The 14,824-nt window shown below is 35.4% G+C and overlaps 3 protein-coding genes across 4 annotated transcripts; 1 reads left to right on the top strand and 2 right to left on the bottom strand.

Annotated features, from left to right (window-relative positions):
* Positions 1-4,944: 4,944 nt before the first annotated feature.
* On the top strand, positions 4,945-9,364 carry LOC18607342 (uncharacterized). Its single transcript, XM_018116011.2, has 5 exons — positions 4,945-5,475; positions 6,554-6,663; positions 6,753-7,124; positions 7,668-8,382; positions 8,710-9,364. The coding sequence occupies exons 1-5, from the start codon at positions 5,223-5,225 to the stop codon at positions 8,787-8,789; spliced, it is 1,530 nt and encodes a 509-aa protein (XP_017971500.2). The 5' UTR covers positions 4,945-5,222; the 3' UTR covers positions 8,790-9,364.
* Positions 9,365-10,072: 708 nt separating this feature from the next.
* Positions 10,073-12,585, bottom strand: RBL10 (RHOMBOID-like protein 10). Its single transcript, XM_018116012.2, has 9 exons — positions 12,273-12,585; positions 11,906-12,174; positions 11,758-11,812; positions 11,597-11,677; positions 11,417-11,513; positions 11,263-11,330; positions 11,007-11,105; positions 10,661-10,702; positions 10,073-10,372 (listed from the first exon to the last, which is right to left on the bottom strand). Exons 1-9 carry the CDS (start codon positions 12,456-12,458, stop codon positions 10,226-10,228), a joined length of 1,044 nt encoding a protein of 347 aa, XP_017971501.2. The 5' UTR covers positions 12,459-12,585; the 3' UTR covers positions 10,073-10,225.
* Positions 12,586-13,125: 540 nt separating this feature from the next.
* On the bottom strand, positions 13,126-14,662 carry LOC18607345 (RING/U-box superfamily protein). Of its 2 annotated transcripts, XM_018116013.2 has the most exons (2): positions 13,379-14,382; positions 13,126-13,280 (listed from the first exon to the last, which is right to left on the bottom strand). In XM_018116013.2, exons 1-2 carry the CDS (start codon positions 14,304-14,306, stop codon positions 13,246-13,248), a joined length of 963 nt encoding a protein of 320 aa, XP_017971502.2. In that variant the 5' UTR covers positions 14,307-14,382; the 3' UTR covers positions 13,126-13,245. The 2 variants fall into 2 exon arrangements, with proteins under 2 accessions (XP_017971502.2, XP_088659832.1); XM_088803706.1 differs by having other exon boundaries at positions 13,212-14,662.
* Positions 14,663-14,824: the final 162 nt, after the last annotated feature.

Below are 14,824 nucleotides of genomic sequence, written 5' to 3' on the forward strand. Positions count from 1 at the left end.
TTGTCAAGACAATTATCGCGAATTTAGGGGAAATTAATGCCATAAAAAGGGTCGAGAATACGCACGGAAGAAAAAGAAACAGTATTCATTTAAAGGCCGAGATGAAAGGTCTAAAAGAGAAAAGGGGTTTTGAAATACCAAGACAACCACAATCAAGTATTTGAGTTGTAAATTTTTGAAAAGTATATAAAAATAAGAGTATAGTACTAATAAGTGTTTTTTTTTTTGACAAATAATGTAGAGTACTATTAATGAAAATTGTTTTTTAGTTGTAAGTCAAATAAAATTGACCTCATCGAAACAAGGGAAAATAAAATCAAGGAAAAAAAAACAAAAAGCCTAAAAGCCACTTTGAAAACTTTTTAATTTTTTTCCCTTTATGTTTTGATTTCTACTAATAAAAAATCCGCAATTATTCAACTGTTGTGTTCTAATAAAATATGGTTAAAATGTAAGCAAAGTGAACGATTTATATCTGTCGTGCCAAACATACTTTTGCAGAAAAATTTTGACTTCATTCAAGGCCATGAACTAAGTTCGAAAGCAAAGCTTTAAGGAATAATCACATTATTGGAGGATTTATGAACATAAATGATAAAAGAAAATGAACCTTTACATATATGTTCAACCTCTTTACTAATCTTTTAGATGATTTCTGATATGTAAAATTACATTTTTTATACAAACATAATGCTAAACAAATAAAATAATAAAAGTACTCAATTTACTTCTTGTATGATATATTTTTGTTTAATTTAGTTTTTATATTATTAAATTTTATTTAATTTAATTTTTATATTTTTTAATTTTATTCGATTTAATCTTTATGACGTTATAAAATTTTTGTTGGTCTACCGTGTCGACACCACCACGTGATCACCATGCCAGCATTTCAAACCTACGTCATTACTATGCATGTCAGCAAGGTCTGATCCATCAGCGCCACATCATTAATAGTAACAATGAAATTGGACAACGTTAGGGGGACCCAATTATACAAAATCTCACAATAAAAGACTAAATTGATTAGTTTTGAAATAAAAGGATTAAATTGACAAAAATCTCATAATACAAAGATTTGTTGGGTATTTTGACCCAATCAAAGTGTACTCACTCAAATTACCTTGAGGAAGCCTAAAGGTTGGTTCTATTTTTTCTATTTACATTAATTATCAAAATTTACATTTGTTAGATTATAGAGATACTATAAATATGAACAAAGGTGATGGATATATTGAAAAATATTACAAAAAAAAGGGTGTGAACTCAAATACTTGATATACAAATCTCACAAATACGATGATATAATCAAAAGTGTCTTTTTATAATATATTCGGAATCGTAATTTTTGAAATTTAATGTATTTGTAATTGCAAAATGCATTTATTTATATAAATATAAATGAGTGATATCATTATGTAACCATAGATTTTCTTTTACTCATTTGTTTTACAAGAGAAAGCACTGCCACTCGTCTTGGCAGAATAGTGGTGGTAAGAGTGGCGACCGTCATCTTTTAAAATTTAATTTTTTTATTGTTATATATATAATTATATATATATATATATCTTTTAATCATCTTTTATGTAAAATTTTAAATTCACCATTTATAATTCGAACGAGAATCTTTACTAAAGTCCTACCTCTTCTCTTCCAGCTAAGTTATGTTTCCTCAAATTATGAAATTCATAATTATTGTGAAAATCCTTCTCCTATTCATATCCTTTATCATTCTTTTTAGTTGAAGAATCTAATGATTCCATTCAATATGTTTATAGCATTATGATATGATTTCGGTTTACATGTGATAAAATGTCAGTGTATACATTTTATTTTATATACTATCAATGAATTAAATATTATTATTTCGTAAATGCATAAAATAAAAATTAAAAAATTCAACAAAATGACGGTCTCTGATAGTATATAAAATTTATTCATTGACAATACATTAAATAGAATTTCTTTTGTCATTAATTGGAAACGCTTGGGAGGTTAGTAGGCATGACATATAAAAGTTATTTGTTATAAATGTGGCATTAATTGAGTTTACCTTAATTTGGACGGATATGATTAAGTGGAAAAATCATCGTGGACGGTCAAGATTCATTGAGTTTCCTATTTAAAAAGCCATCTGCACTGCGACTCTGGTTCAGGTTTACACAGATATAGGATAGCCCTTTTAGCAAGGAAAGAAAATAGCAGTGAACTCTGGACGGTCAGTGATCCATCAGAAAATAGTGATACGGGAATCAACACCGTCCACCGATGATTTTCTGGTAAATCACTGATTCGATTAGAATTCATTTCTACCTGGAAAATTAACAAGGAAAATCAAGTCAAATATTGTGGTAAGTATTTTTTTTTCCCTTACAAGCTTACCTTTGGTACCATAATCTAATGGAACCAAAGAAGATCATTGTTTTTGGGTATTATTTTGGACAATAGACCTAGAAGCAAAAGTTTTGTGGGTTCAAAGGCCCAACAGGAACATTTTTTTTTTGACAAAATGGGTTCAAAAATAAATAATTAATGTTATTAGAGATAAGTGTTAATTGGTTCAAATTGAAATGATTTATCAAAATCAATTAAATTGAGTTAATTCAGATTAGTTTACTTGGTTTTGGTAATAATCAGGTTCTATTAATTTTTTGGTTTTTAAATTTATAATAGTAAATTTTAGAAATAGCCTCCCTAAATCCTCTCTCATTTCCTTAAAAGTTTAGCTTCCAAAATAGTTAGAATCCATTGATGGAAATAAGTTGATTCTGGTTATTTCTGATTTTTTATTATATAATTCAATCGATTTGGATTATATTTTATAAAAATTTGACCGAATAAATAAAAACTCACCCCTAAATGTGGTTGCCTTGTGGGTAGTGAAGTAAGGTCAAATGTAGGTCATCAAACCAAGCCAGCCTTGACCCTTTTGAGAGAATAACTTGAGGGCTTCTCCATACTTTCGGTTGGATGCTCTTCCATTTTAAATGGCCAATAACAAACGACTTTGAGGAATCAATTTGGATTTACCCATTTCTTTACTTAATTATTTTCCTTTTGGCAAAGTGGGATGGGGTTACACCATTAGTCAAACCAAATTGAAAGCTTTTCTCCCTCGTTATTGAAACTTGAAAGAACCCTTGTAAACTTTTGTTGTGTAATGGCAATTTGCCATGGCTATGGATACAATTGAATCCAATTATCTTCGAAAACTTCTTGGTGAGTTAACAGTTATTGGTTTTATATATATACAAAAAGACAAAGAAATTGTTGAGTATGTAATTGTAGCCCTGTTTTGAATTGACATGTGTGCTAATGCACCGCAATTCCTGATTTGTGGCTACAATCACTTGCTTTCCAAACCCAAAAGCACTTTAGTATTATAAGAATAGTAAAAAAAAGAAAAAAAAAAGGGCACATTTCTTCCATTCTAGTTGCAAGGGGCAATCTAAATATGATTAAAACAAATATCATACCTTTATATTTTGATTTGTAATCTTACAAAATTTTTAATTTCATCATATTGAATATTAATTTATATTTTTTTATATACATAACATATGAAGTGATTATGTAATAGTTAACATAAATGTAAAATATGTGCATGACATATAAAGTGATCACATAACAGTTAACGTATATATATACACACTGTATGAATATATCAATTGTCACATTATCACGTTATTATATTATATAGATAATAAAATATTAATTTTGTTACTATATATTAATTTTATCTTCATTATCCCCAATTTCCTAGCTGGCAGAAAGGACAGAACAGTAGGAAGAAAAAGAAGGAAAAACAGCTGGCAATATGTGAGCAAGTCCCCGTCTACAGGATTCCAACTTGATTATTAAAGGAAAAACAAAAGAATAAAAAAATGAAAAAGGGGGGGGGAAAGGGAAGGAAAGGAAAGGAAAGGAAAGGCTTGTACAATAAGCTTACACTAGTGTAGGTAACTGTTGTCCAATCAGAGTAGACATCACATACTCAATATGTAGCATAATCTATTGAATATAATTATTATTGATTACAAAGAAAGATCCTTGACTTATCATTGGTCCACGTGCATGGCCCATATTGGTCAACTTGTTCCCCCTCCACCACCAACCCCTCCCTGAGTGAAACCCAAATAACATTAAAAATATGATTTATTCCCCAAAAGTTTAAAAGAAATGTACTCTCTTCCAAGCAAGTGACCATTTTCTATTTGTCCATGCCACAGTGCCCACCATTTCAAATTTCAATTCTTAGTGGCACCAAACTTTTTAATTGTTTTTTAATAAAGTAAGCTTAAGATAAGTTTAGGGAGGTGGGATTAGATAAATAGTAAAAGAGACCCATACCAAATTAAAAGATAATAAAAATCTTATCTTGTTTTTTTATTCTTTTATTGAGGTTTTAAAGAAGTGTAAGGATCATTAATTTGCTATTAATATGTAATAAAAGAAGTTTGAATTTGATGTGCTGTCTATATATAGCTTATATATATTATTAATTAATCAAATATTATCATCTCATAAATACATTTTATAGTTAAATGATAGTATATTTATATATCGAATATCATTTGTTAATGATAAAACCTCAATATCGTGTAATTACTAATTTATTTGTTTTCTTAAAACAAATGTAAGAGGAATTAGGAGATAATATCCCATTTTCATCAATGACAAAGAAAGCATAAAAAGGAAAAAAAATCCATTAAAAAAATTTAATTTCAAAGCAAAATAAATTGATAAAAGAAAGCATTTGAATTTCCTATGAAGTAGAGAATCCCAGAAATACCCTTCTCTCACCCACTTTGCTTCTCCTCAACGTTCGGTAGCCCATAAAGTTAAATACAAATTGACTTGAGAGTCCAATGGAAGTGTGTATATTTTTACAATTTTACTAGAATTTAGATAAAGGGATTAAATCATAAAAAAAAAGGAAAAAAAGGTGAGAATTAGAGAGAGAAAGAGAAAGGGTGTTGTCAAAATTGTAGTAGTTAATACAGAGAGAGAGGGGCATATGCCCACCATGAACACTTGTCTCTCAATCCACACACCCTTCTTTCTCAACCCTTTTGCAAGCTCTTCTTTCTTTCTTCTTGTTGTTGTTAGTGGAAGTGAGTTTTCTAGAGAGAGAAAGTAAAGAAAGAAAAGGGAAGAGAAGGACCCAAGGAGAGGTAGAGGGACAGAGAGAGAGAGAGAAGTATTTTCCAGATGCTCTTTCAATGGGGAAAAATGAGGACCCAAATCTGCAGCAAAGAGAGCAGAGTCTTGAATCAGGGAGCAATCAAGGGCATCAAGGATGCTTGCGTGGGGGATGTTGGGTGGTTTTGTCAAGGCTTTCAAATGCGTTCAGTTTCAGATGTGTTTTTGTTTTGTTTCTCAGTTTGTCGGTTTTGTTGCCCGGGATCTTCTGGATCCTTCCTTTTCGCTCTGTAAAGTATGGCTTTGATGCTAAGCAAGCTATTAAGCTCAGTGGTAAGTTCTTTTTTTTTTTTTAATTCATTTTTTGTTTCTCATCCTCGTTGTGTGACTTAGGGTTTAATTTTTGAAGTGGGTATTCTGTAATTTTGGCATAATTTTTGTTGTTTGATTAGGGCTTTTTATGATGTCTCCAGCAAATGGGTATGTTGATTTTCATTGCATTTTTTGTTGTGTAATTTGGATCTCCAAATGTAGAGGGATAATGGGTATTTCTCTAATTTATGTTTCATTCACCTTGTAATTGTGTTGTAACTAGGATTCTATGATGGCTGCTGTTGTAAATTGCTACTTGGTACTTCATTTACATCTGGGTACTTGGTCTTGATTTTATAGATTCGAAATTTGTATTTTAAATCTGGAATCATGATATCCTAAAATGTGGGTTTGGCCTTGTCGTTCTTTTATATGTGTCTGATGTTTCCCGTTGGCGGATGGTAGTTATTTTGCCTTGTTGTTGTTTTATTAGTTTCTGCTCATGTTTTAGTGAAATGGGAATGCATTTATTTCATCTTCTTCTAGCATTTCTGGGAGGGCAGGTTCTTTTTGGATTTCCAAATAAGAACTATATTTTCAAATATTTTATTGCATTTTATTTACTGACTTAAGTGTGGCTCTAATTATAATTTTGTAATCGGAAGTGATTGTTTTGCTATATTTAGAGTATTTCTCCTTTCGTGAAAGGGGCAATCATTAATGGTTTGTTTCAATGCCTTTTCTCCCCCTTTTCTTTTGAGAAAAGGGCTATGTATCATACCTAAAAATTGATAATTGATTGATCAGATAGAAACTGGTGATCTTTTGCAAGATCATGTGCAATTATACAAGTAATCAATTCTCTATCAAACTCTATGGTTTTCTTTTTCTTTCTTGAACTGAGCTATAGACCTAAGGTAATGTTTTCAGTTGCTTGATTAGAATTGACCTTTCCTAGTTTGGCCTAAATGTGTGTAGAAGTAAGACCTTTCATTGATTGTATTTCCATCATGCTGAATGACTTTTTGAGTTCAGTGATGTAGTTCTATAAGTAATTTTCCTTGTTTGTTGCTTATGTATATCCATTTATTCTTTGCAGCACCAGTTCATGCATACTTTAAACTTCAGAAACCAGTTTCACAGCTTGTTCAGCATATTGGAAAGTTAGAGTATGATATCTTTGAAGAAATAGGTGTCCCGGATACTAAGGTTTTACGCCTAACTTCTGCCATTATATAATATGTATGTTCCGCCATATTATGTAGAAACTTGATCTAAAAGCAACTCATTTTCAACAGGTGGCTATCTTATCCATGCACCAGTCAGGTGCATCTAACTCTACCAATGTGGTGTTTGGTGTTCTTTCTGATCCCATAAATGATCCAATAAATCCAGTATCCCTAAGTGTGCTGAGATCATCTCTAATCGAGCTGTTCCTCCAGCAATCCAATCTGACTTTGACAACTTCAATTTTTGGGCAGCCTTCTGAGTTCGAGATTTTGAAGTTTCCTGGAGGCATCACTATAATCCCCGTGCAATCTGCTTCCATCTGGCAGATAACCCAGATTCTATTTAATTTTACTCTGAATAATTCGATATCTGAAATACAGGACAAATTCATTGAATTAAAGGATCAGTTGAAATATGGACTGCGTCTGAGGTCTTATGAGGTATGATATTTGTTTCGAGCAGCGTCATACTTTTCAATTTCACCAATGGTTTGTTTTTGGGTGGATCTGTGATAGCCTTAGACTACCATTCTCATGACTTTAAATCTGGGCAAATAGTGTTTCGAAGTGGAAATTGGAAAACTTCTTGCTACTAAATTATTCAAAGCAATTGAAATTCATGAATATTAATAATTTGATTCTGTTAAAGATGAAGAAACACACTGCATCTTAAGTGTTCGGTCTTTAGCCAACTGTTGTTGCATCCCTCCAGCTATTGAAGAAGATATGGCTCTTGATTAGCTCCTTGGATATATTTATAGATGCCAGATTATGTATTAGTAACTGCATCTTAACCGTAGTTGAGGAAATGAAAACCTTGAAGTTTCTTCATGCAATGACTGAAATTAGAGGTTGGGGGGAGAGCAAAGAGGATCTTATTTGCCTTTTCTGTACCTTATTTTTGTACCTTTTGATGCCATAATATTGGAGCCCTATCTTTTGGTACTACTTGTTCATGATTTTTGGTATTTCTTTTCATTGCAGAATGTGTTTGTGCAATTAACAAACATAAATGGCTCCACAATATCTTCCCCAGTCATAGTTCAGGCTTCAGTGATGTCAGATTTTGGCAGCCTTCTGCCGCAGAGATTAAAACAGTTGGCTCAAACCATCACAGACTCTCCTGCAAAGAATCTTGGTCTTAATAACACAGTCTTTGGTAAAGTTAAAAGCATTAGCTTATCATCTTATCTGAAGGGTTCACTTCATGCTGGCCCTCCTACTCCTTCACCAGCTCCATCTCCAGGGCCATCAATTTCCCCACATCCTACTTTTCCACCGACTCATTCTCCAGCATCACTACCCAAGAGTCATCATCGTCATCTTCCGCATTGTCGTAAGTGCAAAGCTACTTCTCCATCTGCTCATAGTCCCCTGCATTCACCAAGTCCTGGAAGTGGTTCCTACCTATCTTTGCCTCCTACTTCAATTTCTCCTGCACCCTCTAGTGCAGTGACTCATCCCCCTCCCCCCTGTCCATACTCTCGTCATGCAGTTTCGCCAAGTTCTTCACCAAGATCTCATTCTAACCTAATTCCTCACCACCCACCTGTAATGAGTCCCCGGTCACAGTTGTCCCCAGAACTACCACCTTTACCTTCAGTGTCTTATGGGTCTCGGCCTGGCCATGGTATGGAAAGTATGGAAGGTCCAGTTTCTGCACCACTTGCTCAGTCTCCATCAGCGCCATCTCCATCATGTATGCATCTAGTATATGATTCTTCTTATGCCTTGTTTTCCATTTTATATAATATGATCCTTTACTTTCTTAAACTGTATTCTGGTTTGATTTACTATGTCTGATGTGCTATAGCTTCTTTCTGAAAAAATATGCTCTCCTGCCTATGTGTTCAAGTGTGACAGTAGTATTGGTGTATCTCCATCATGTTGCATCTATCTATGTTTTTTTATGTGTTTAGGCAATGGAAATACCAGTTGGATATGCCTATGTTTTTAGTTTTCTTTGTATTACTAAATTATAGCTAATTCTAAATATTGTATTTGTGATTGTTGTATGCATTTGCAGCTTTAGCAGTACGTGTTCTCACCAAGGAAGTCTGGTTACGGGGCTTTTTTGTACTTGTGATCTTTCATCTACTCTTATGATCGAATTGATTCATTTTGCATCATACCACCCAAAGCTCCGAGACGTCCAAAAGACCATGATAGAGGATGTTCATTTCTCAATTTTGATGTGGCAAGGATGGTAGAAACTCCCATGAAAAGTTTCGAAGTTTTTTCCTTTTCCTTCAGGCAAGCATTGTACATGTAAATGAGATGGAAGATGAACTGCTGGTCAAAGCCAGAAAGGTGGCGGGCCACTCATCTTACTACAAATGCTTATGATGTCATGACAAAAAAAACAACGCCGGGATGTTTTTCCCAAAGGGAATAACTCCCTTGAGATGGTGTGACTACTCAAGAAGCAGGCATCACCATGCAGGTTTCAAGAAGAACCATCTCTTATAATGATTCAGGTGTAAAGAATATGCTGGTTCTTTTTGAGCAACTGTAATGTAGGGTAAAAGGGAAACATGTTATGCTGAAATGTAAAAACTAGTTTCTTATAATACTGAAGGAACGATGAAAGAGTATATATATTTATATGAATTCAGCATGTTGAATAGCTTCCTCTTGATGAATGGAATCCTCAAATGAGGGAGAAAAACACGATTCATGAATCCGTGATTCACCTTTCGGTTTAGTTTCATCTCTGGAATGATTCTCAGGACTGGGTTTGATTATTAGTTTCTTGCCAATGCCAAAACAGAAAGGGGATTTCTGCTATTCTCAAAGTCTTATCTGCATTATATTCGAGTCAGGCCATTAGTTCTACCAGGCAGGCGGCACGCCATCATGTTTTCTACCAACCTTCCAAGAAAATAGACATCTAAGGACTTTTGGTTGTTGTGTCGTGTTCACTTTGGGTGTGTTTGGTGCACCAGACAAAATGGGATAACGAAAGGAAAGAATAAGGAAGAAAATAACGGACAAAAAACGCATCACAAATCCAGTTAAAAGTGATGGTTGTTGTGTAGTGGGTGGCAGTCACCATTCCACAAAAGTCTAAAAGCAATGTTTTCCTTCCTCTCCCACCGTTGAGGGTGTATGCTGAGTTAGCCTTATCATTTCCAGATGGTCCATGTCTATTTCGCTTACAGATGATTGATAACCGGATGAACAGCATGACACTAGCCGCAGATTTAGCAAACATGGTTGGCTGATATGCACTGTAGTTCAACAATTTACTTCCTGAGCGCTGACCAAGGATTATAAGATAACTTGAGAACAGAAAAAGCTGAGTGGCTAGTGGTAACTCCTGATTGACAGTCTTATGCCAAGAAATTGAAACCTCACAGAAATATTTTCTAGGAACTGGTAGAAATAGATGAACTTAATTTGGTGGTGGGTTTAGTATAAATTTACAGAGACTATTATGCAAACAACTGCACTGTCTACAATTAGTTTAACAAGACCCTTCCCATTTAAGCAGGCTAAATTTATAAGAACACAATGTGATGAATTCAATATTTTTAACTGGGCTATCGAGGTTTTCGTTTTCTGTCTATAAGGTAAAAAAGTGGAGCTTGGTCTGAGAATATTCTTCGACCATCACTGGCCATGGATTCGTACTTCCAGGCAGGTCCTAGAAGCCAGGACATTGCTGCTCCACCAAGCAAGCCTCCCAACTGAAATTGTAAATTAGCACAGGAAATAAAATAAGAGAAAGCAAAAGGAACAAAAAGGCAAAAAGCGATTGAGACAAATGAAAGTAAATAGATTTCTTTGATCAATTAGATTTTACAGCGATCTCGATAGCAAAAATGATCATATTAAAGTTGAAACACCATTTTGGAGAAGAGAAAAGCACAAGCAGATGCTTATGAGTTCTGATACCAAACCCTACGCATGCAATTTGAAACAGGGCATATACCAACAAGCACACTTGTGTAGAAAGGCATAGTAGTTAGACTTACATGTCCCCAATTATCAATGCCTTTGGACATTAGCCCAATAACCTGCATGATCAACATTCATTAGCAGTGAGCTCATAAAACTGGGAGTAAAAGCATGTGATCCGTTGTAAGAAGTTGTCTGGTGCACACTAGGCACTACATTTCTTTCAGGGGAATCATATTATCAGACCAATAACATAGCAAAAATTTGAATAAATCAAGACCCACTCAGGCATCTAACTCATGCAGAGAAAAATCTGGCAGGTCAAGGGACTTAATTTGGAACGTACGAGACAGATTTTTAAATAGGTTGTTTAATGGTTCCTTTGGTTCTCAAACATTGAGTTGCAAAAGCTTTAAATCATACCATGTTTAAGAAAATAACTTGAGCTATGTGTTGTAGATCTTCTTTGGCATCTCTGATCATGCCTCTATGCCTCATGACAAACACAGCAACAGAACCTACCTAGATAAACAAAAGAATTTCAAATGAGATAAGGAAGAAGATAAAAGTAAACAATTAGCTTGACAATACTTAAGTTTTGTCGAGGCAGACCATCACTAGTTAAAACAGGTTCTTACAAACATCTATTTTATTTTGTGAAGAGTTCAAACTGACTTACTAATCCAAAGATTGCTCCTGATGCACCGACTGCTGGTGCTTTGCAAAACCAGTAACTTGTAGCAGCACCTAATTTTCGTCAAGTGATTGAGTCAAAAACTGTACTAGCCGGTAAGCAATTTATAACCTACTGTAAAGAGTTTATGAGTTGTTACTTGAAATAGCAGATGTTAAGTAAACTGCAAGAAATCTCCTCGGACCACTTATATTCTCCACAGTAGGGCCAATAGAATTCAAAGAATAACAATTGACCTGGAAAACAACAAATCCTTTTAATCAAATGAAGTTTCATTTCACAGTCGAGAAATTCAAAAACTATCTGATTCAAACCAGACCATAAGGTGCCCTATATTTGCATGCAAAAGAGAAGATGTAGCCAGCCTCCAAATCTGTCCTTTGTCAATAAGACTATTGATCTGTTATACATAAAATATAATCAAATAACCACAAAGTTTCCAGAAAATCCCATGAAACCGAAACAGATATATGACTCCACCTTAGCTCCCATAAGCAACAGCTTCCCTTGTGTTGCCAGTTGTGCAACATAAATTCTGCAAATACAATGAAAGAGTATGATTTTGTTTTATACAGGCAACTCAATTTTGTTGAATGAACATGTAATTGTTTGAAATGGGAAGACTTACAAGACATTAATGGCTATAAGGATGTTGGTCCATTTCCTTCTGTTAAATGAATTTCTCCTGGAACTGGAAGTTCCCATTTTGAATGATCTACTACCCTCATTTCCAAATTCCCTTTTCTTTTCCTCCCCATCGAAGAAACATAAGTAAGATGAACATGGTGATGTGAAAGCATCATTTGTAAATTGAAAAATGTCAATTCCCTTGAGGTTGGAAGTGGTTTCAGACCATACATCCTTCAATCTAGGCACATTACAAAGATGGGAGAGTCTCTGTTCAACAAGAGAGTTCAAAAATTCAATTAATTTGATGGAATTTTCCCTGATGGGAAATGGAAGGAGAGGGAGTCAGTAGAGTAATTTAAGGGTACCTTGAAGGAGGAGCGGAGGAGAAACCCAAGACGGAGGTGGTGGCGGAGAAGGTGGCAGAGGCGGAGAGAAGCTGCTGTAGTGATAACGTGGAGGGATGTGGGTCCTACTCTTGATGATGATGACGATGGTAGTGGGGCCCATAAGTCCCACTGGAAGTGGAACGGGTGAGGCACCGCTGATCCCATCAATCCACAACCCAGACCCAGACCCAGACCAGTGTCTTTGGCGAAACTGAAACTGCTCTTCAGTGATTCTAAGCCTTGGCTTTGGTCGTGTGCAGTTTTGGGGGAACAACAGCCTGTACTTCTAAAACTGACGTGGCGCTGTCTAATGGAACTTTCTTTTTTTCTTCTTAAAATATAGCATTTTTTAATATTTCTAAAATTATCAATAAATAACAAATAAATGAAAGCCTGTACAATATTGAATTATTATTATTATTATATTTTTGGTTGTTATTCTCTTTTAATTTTTCAATGAAGGATTTAATAAGTGGACTGTACAATAATGAACCAGGGAGAGGGGAAATTTTCATAAAAATTTTTACATGAAATCTTCTTTCTTGCTAGAACTAGTTAAACATAATAAGCAGATAAACACCCATTTCTAAAGACTAAACATGGAGCTCAAAGCAAATGTTGCCTTCATTTGATGAGAAACTGCAGGATAAGATAAGAACCCACTTAAGCAAATTTACTACCAACAGCAAAAATCTTGAAAACAAATGAAATTTTTATAGATTTTCTCCTGAAGTGAATTGGTGGGGCACTTTGCAGAACAGACATGGAAGATCAGAAAAAGGTAAAATACCTGTTAAAGGCTCCAACATCTTGTCATTTTTTCCATCAGTGCTTTTTGTCTTGAAATTTAGTTTGGATAGAGTTAGACACACACACATATATACATACATACCTGCCTTGGAAAGGGTTGGAAAATACCAAAGTTTGCAGGCAGGTGGTGTTCAGACAGTAGCTAAAGAATGAGCCACGAGGGCCACCAGAAGCTACCTGCGGGGGACAACATAGTAGCTGTGTTAATTACTCACAAATGTTGGTTATATAAACCATGAGCAGGCAGAAGATTAAGCTATGGCGATAGATCCTACCCTCACGAGAGAAATTAGTTGCATTGATCCTGCTGTCAAGAAAATCAAGATATCTGCGTGTCCAATGAGAAAATGCACGAAGAGGCCTCGAAGAGAGGAACTGGGTCCGCAACCAGCTTAGGCCATTTGCCAGATCTTCAACGCCAAAACCAATGTCGTCAAAGTTGATCTCACCAATTTCATCGTCATCAGTAGCGTTGGAATCATCGTTGATCTCAAAGCGGCAGACAGGACAAGTGTTGTGCATGCTCAACCAAGGCACGATGCAATCGGAGTGATACAAGTGCTTGCAGGGTAGCTCTCTTGCTTCTCCACCAACTTCGAACTCATCCTTGCAAACGGGGCAATGAGTGCTGTTGATCAGATGAGTTTCAGTGATTTTCACGGTTGGTAATGCTTCAACAGCTGAAGCAGCTGCTGGAGGAGGCCCTGGCCTGTCAATATCTGTTAAGCCATCGGTGAAATCGCCGAATTGATCCTGCAGTGTGTTGTTGCTTGCATTATTCACTCCAGGAGGAACAATATCTTCTAGGTACGGAGCAATAATAGGACTCGGCTGCTGGTAAGGAGGTTCAACAAAATCCAGAGTGATCCAAGGTCCATTTTCAGGCCTTGGATCCCAACGAGCTCTTCTACCAAAATTTCCATTTGGCTGCATCGTTGAAGGGTCGAGAACAGCAGCCAAGGTATCCAATAACCAAGCAGTGGTTTGGTAGGGTTCAGTGCCAGACAGATCAGCTCTAAGCCTAGACCTTGACACATCTAGCTCGTGACTAAGTATACGAAAACAATGGGGACAATGAGTTTCAAATGGGTTTGAATTGGAAAACCTTACGGTGCGTTGGCAATGAAGACACCAGAAGTAATGGTAGGTTCTCATCCGTCGGATCCCATTGACCGTAACCCGCTGACGATGGCTTAGAGACATGTTTTTCGCTATGCAAGAAAATGGGGGGATTGGGAATTGGTTTTTGGTTGTCAGAAACGTTTCTGAGATTGAGGAAGAAGAATTCAGACCTCCTTATATACGATAAAGTTTAATCTGTGAACAAAAAAGAGAGAAAAGGATACCTTCATGGATATACAACAAGGGATTCCTTTTCCTGGATTTCTGTTTATAGTTTCCCCAGTTTGTCTTTCTTGTAGGAAAAGCAAAGGATGACTGAGAAATGATGTTAACTCGTTGTTGATATCTTTTTCCATGACTGCAACTACTTTGGTGCAGCCTTTGCCTGAGGCCTGGTTTCTTGCTGCCATAACCTACAGTAGCTTCCAGGATCCTATTTGTAGAATATCAGTTTCCTTATGACACCATTTTTGCTTTGAAAGCGTGGCTTCAAAATCAAAGTGGGTTAATTATAAATTTGGCAATCCAATTATAGTGAGATTATCGATTGAGTAACCGGAAAAAAAAAATTATAATTGAATACTCCAATTTTTATTAAG

Source organism: Theobroma cacao, chromosome 2, assembly GCF_053813885.1.
Source record: "Theobroma cacao isolate CCN51 chromosome 2, ASM5381388v1, whole genome shotgun sequence".
In the NCBI taxonomy this organism is placed as follows: Eukaryota; Viridiplantae; Streptophyta; class Magnoliopsida; order Malvales; family Malvaceae; genus Theobroma; species Theobroma cacao.

Excerpts from the sequence above, each read along its gene's own strand:
- LOC18607342 (XM_018116011.2), top strand. The coding sequence starts at position 5,223 with ATGGGGAAAAATGAGGACCCAAATCTGCAGCAAAGAGAGCAGAGTCTT. Across the intron at positions 6,664-6,752 it reads TAGGTGTCCCGGATACTAAG|GTGGCTATCTTATCCATGCA; the intron begins GTTTTACGCCTA and ends CATTTTCAACAG. Across the intron at positions 7,125-7,667 it reads TGCGTCTGAGGTCTTATGAG|AATGTGTTTGTGCAATTAAC; the intron begins GTATGATATTTG and ends TTTTCATTGCAG.
- LOC18607345 (XM_088803706.1), bottom strand. The coding sequence starts at position 14,306 with ATGTCTCTAAGCCATCGTCAGCGGGTTACGGTCAATGGGATCCGACGG.
- RBL10 (XM_018116012.2), bottom strand. The coding sequence starts at position 12,458 with ATGGGATCAGCGGTGCCTCACCCGTTCCACTTCCAGTGGGACTTATGG. Across the intron at positions 11,678-11,757 it reads TGTTGCTTATGGGAGCTAAG|ATCAATAGTCTTATTGACAA; the intron begins GTGGAGTCATAT and ends TATGTATAACAG. Across the intron at positions 11,514-11,596 it reads CAAATATAGGGCACCTTATG|GTCAATTGTTATTCTTTGAA; the intron begins GTCTGGTTTGAA and ends GTTGTTTTCCAG.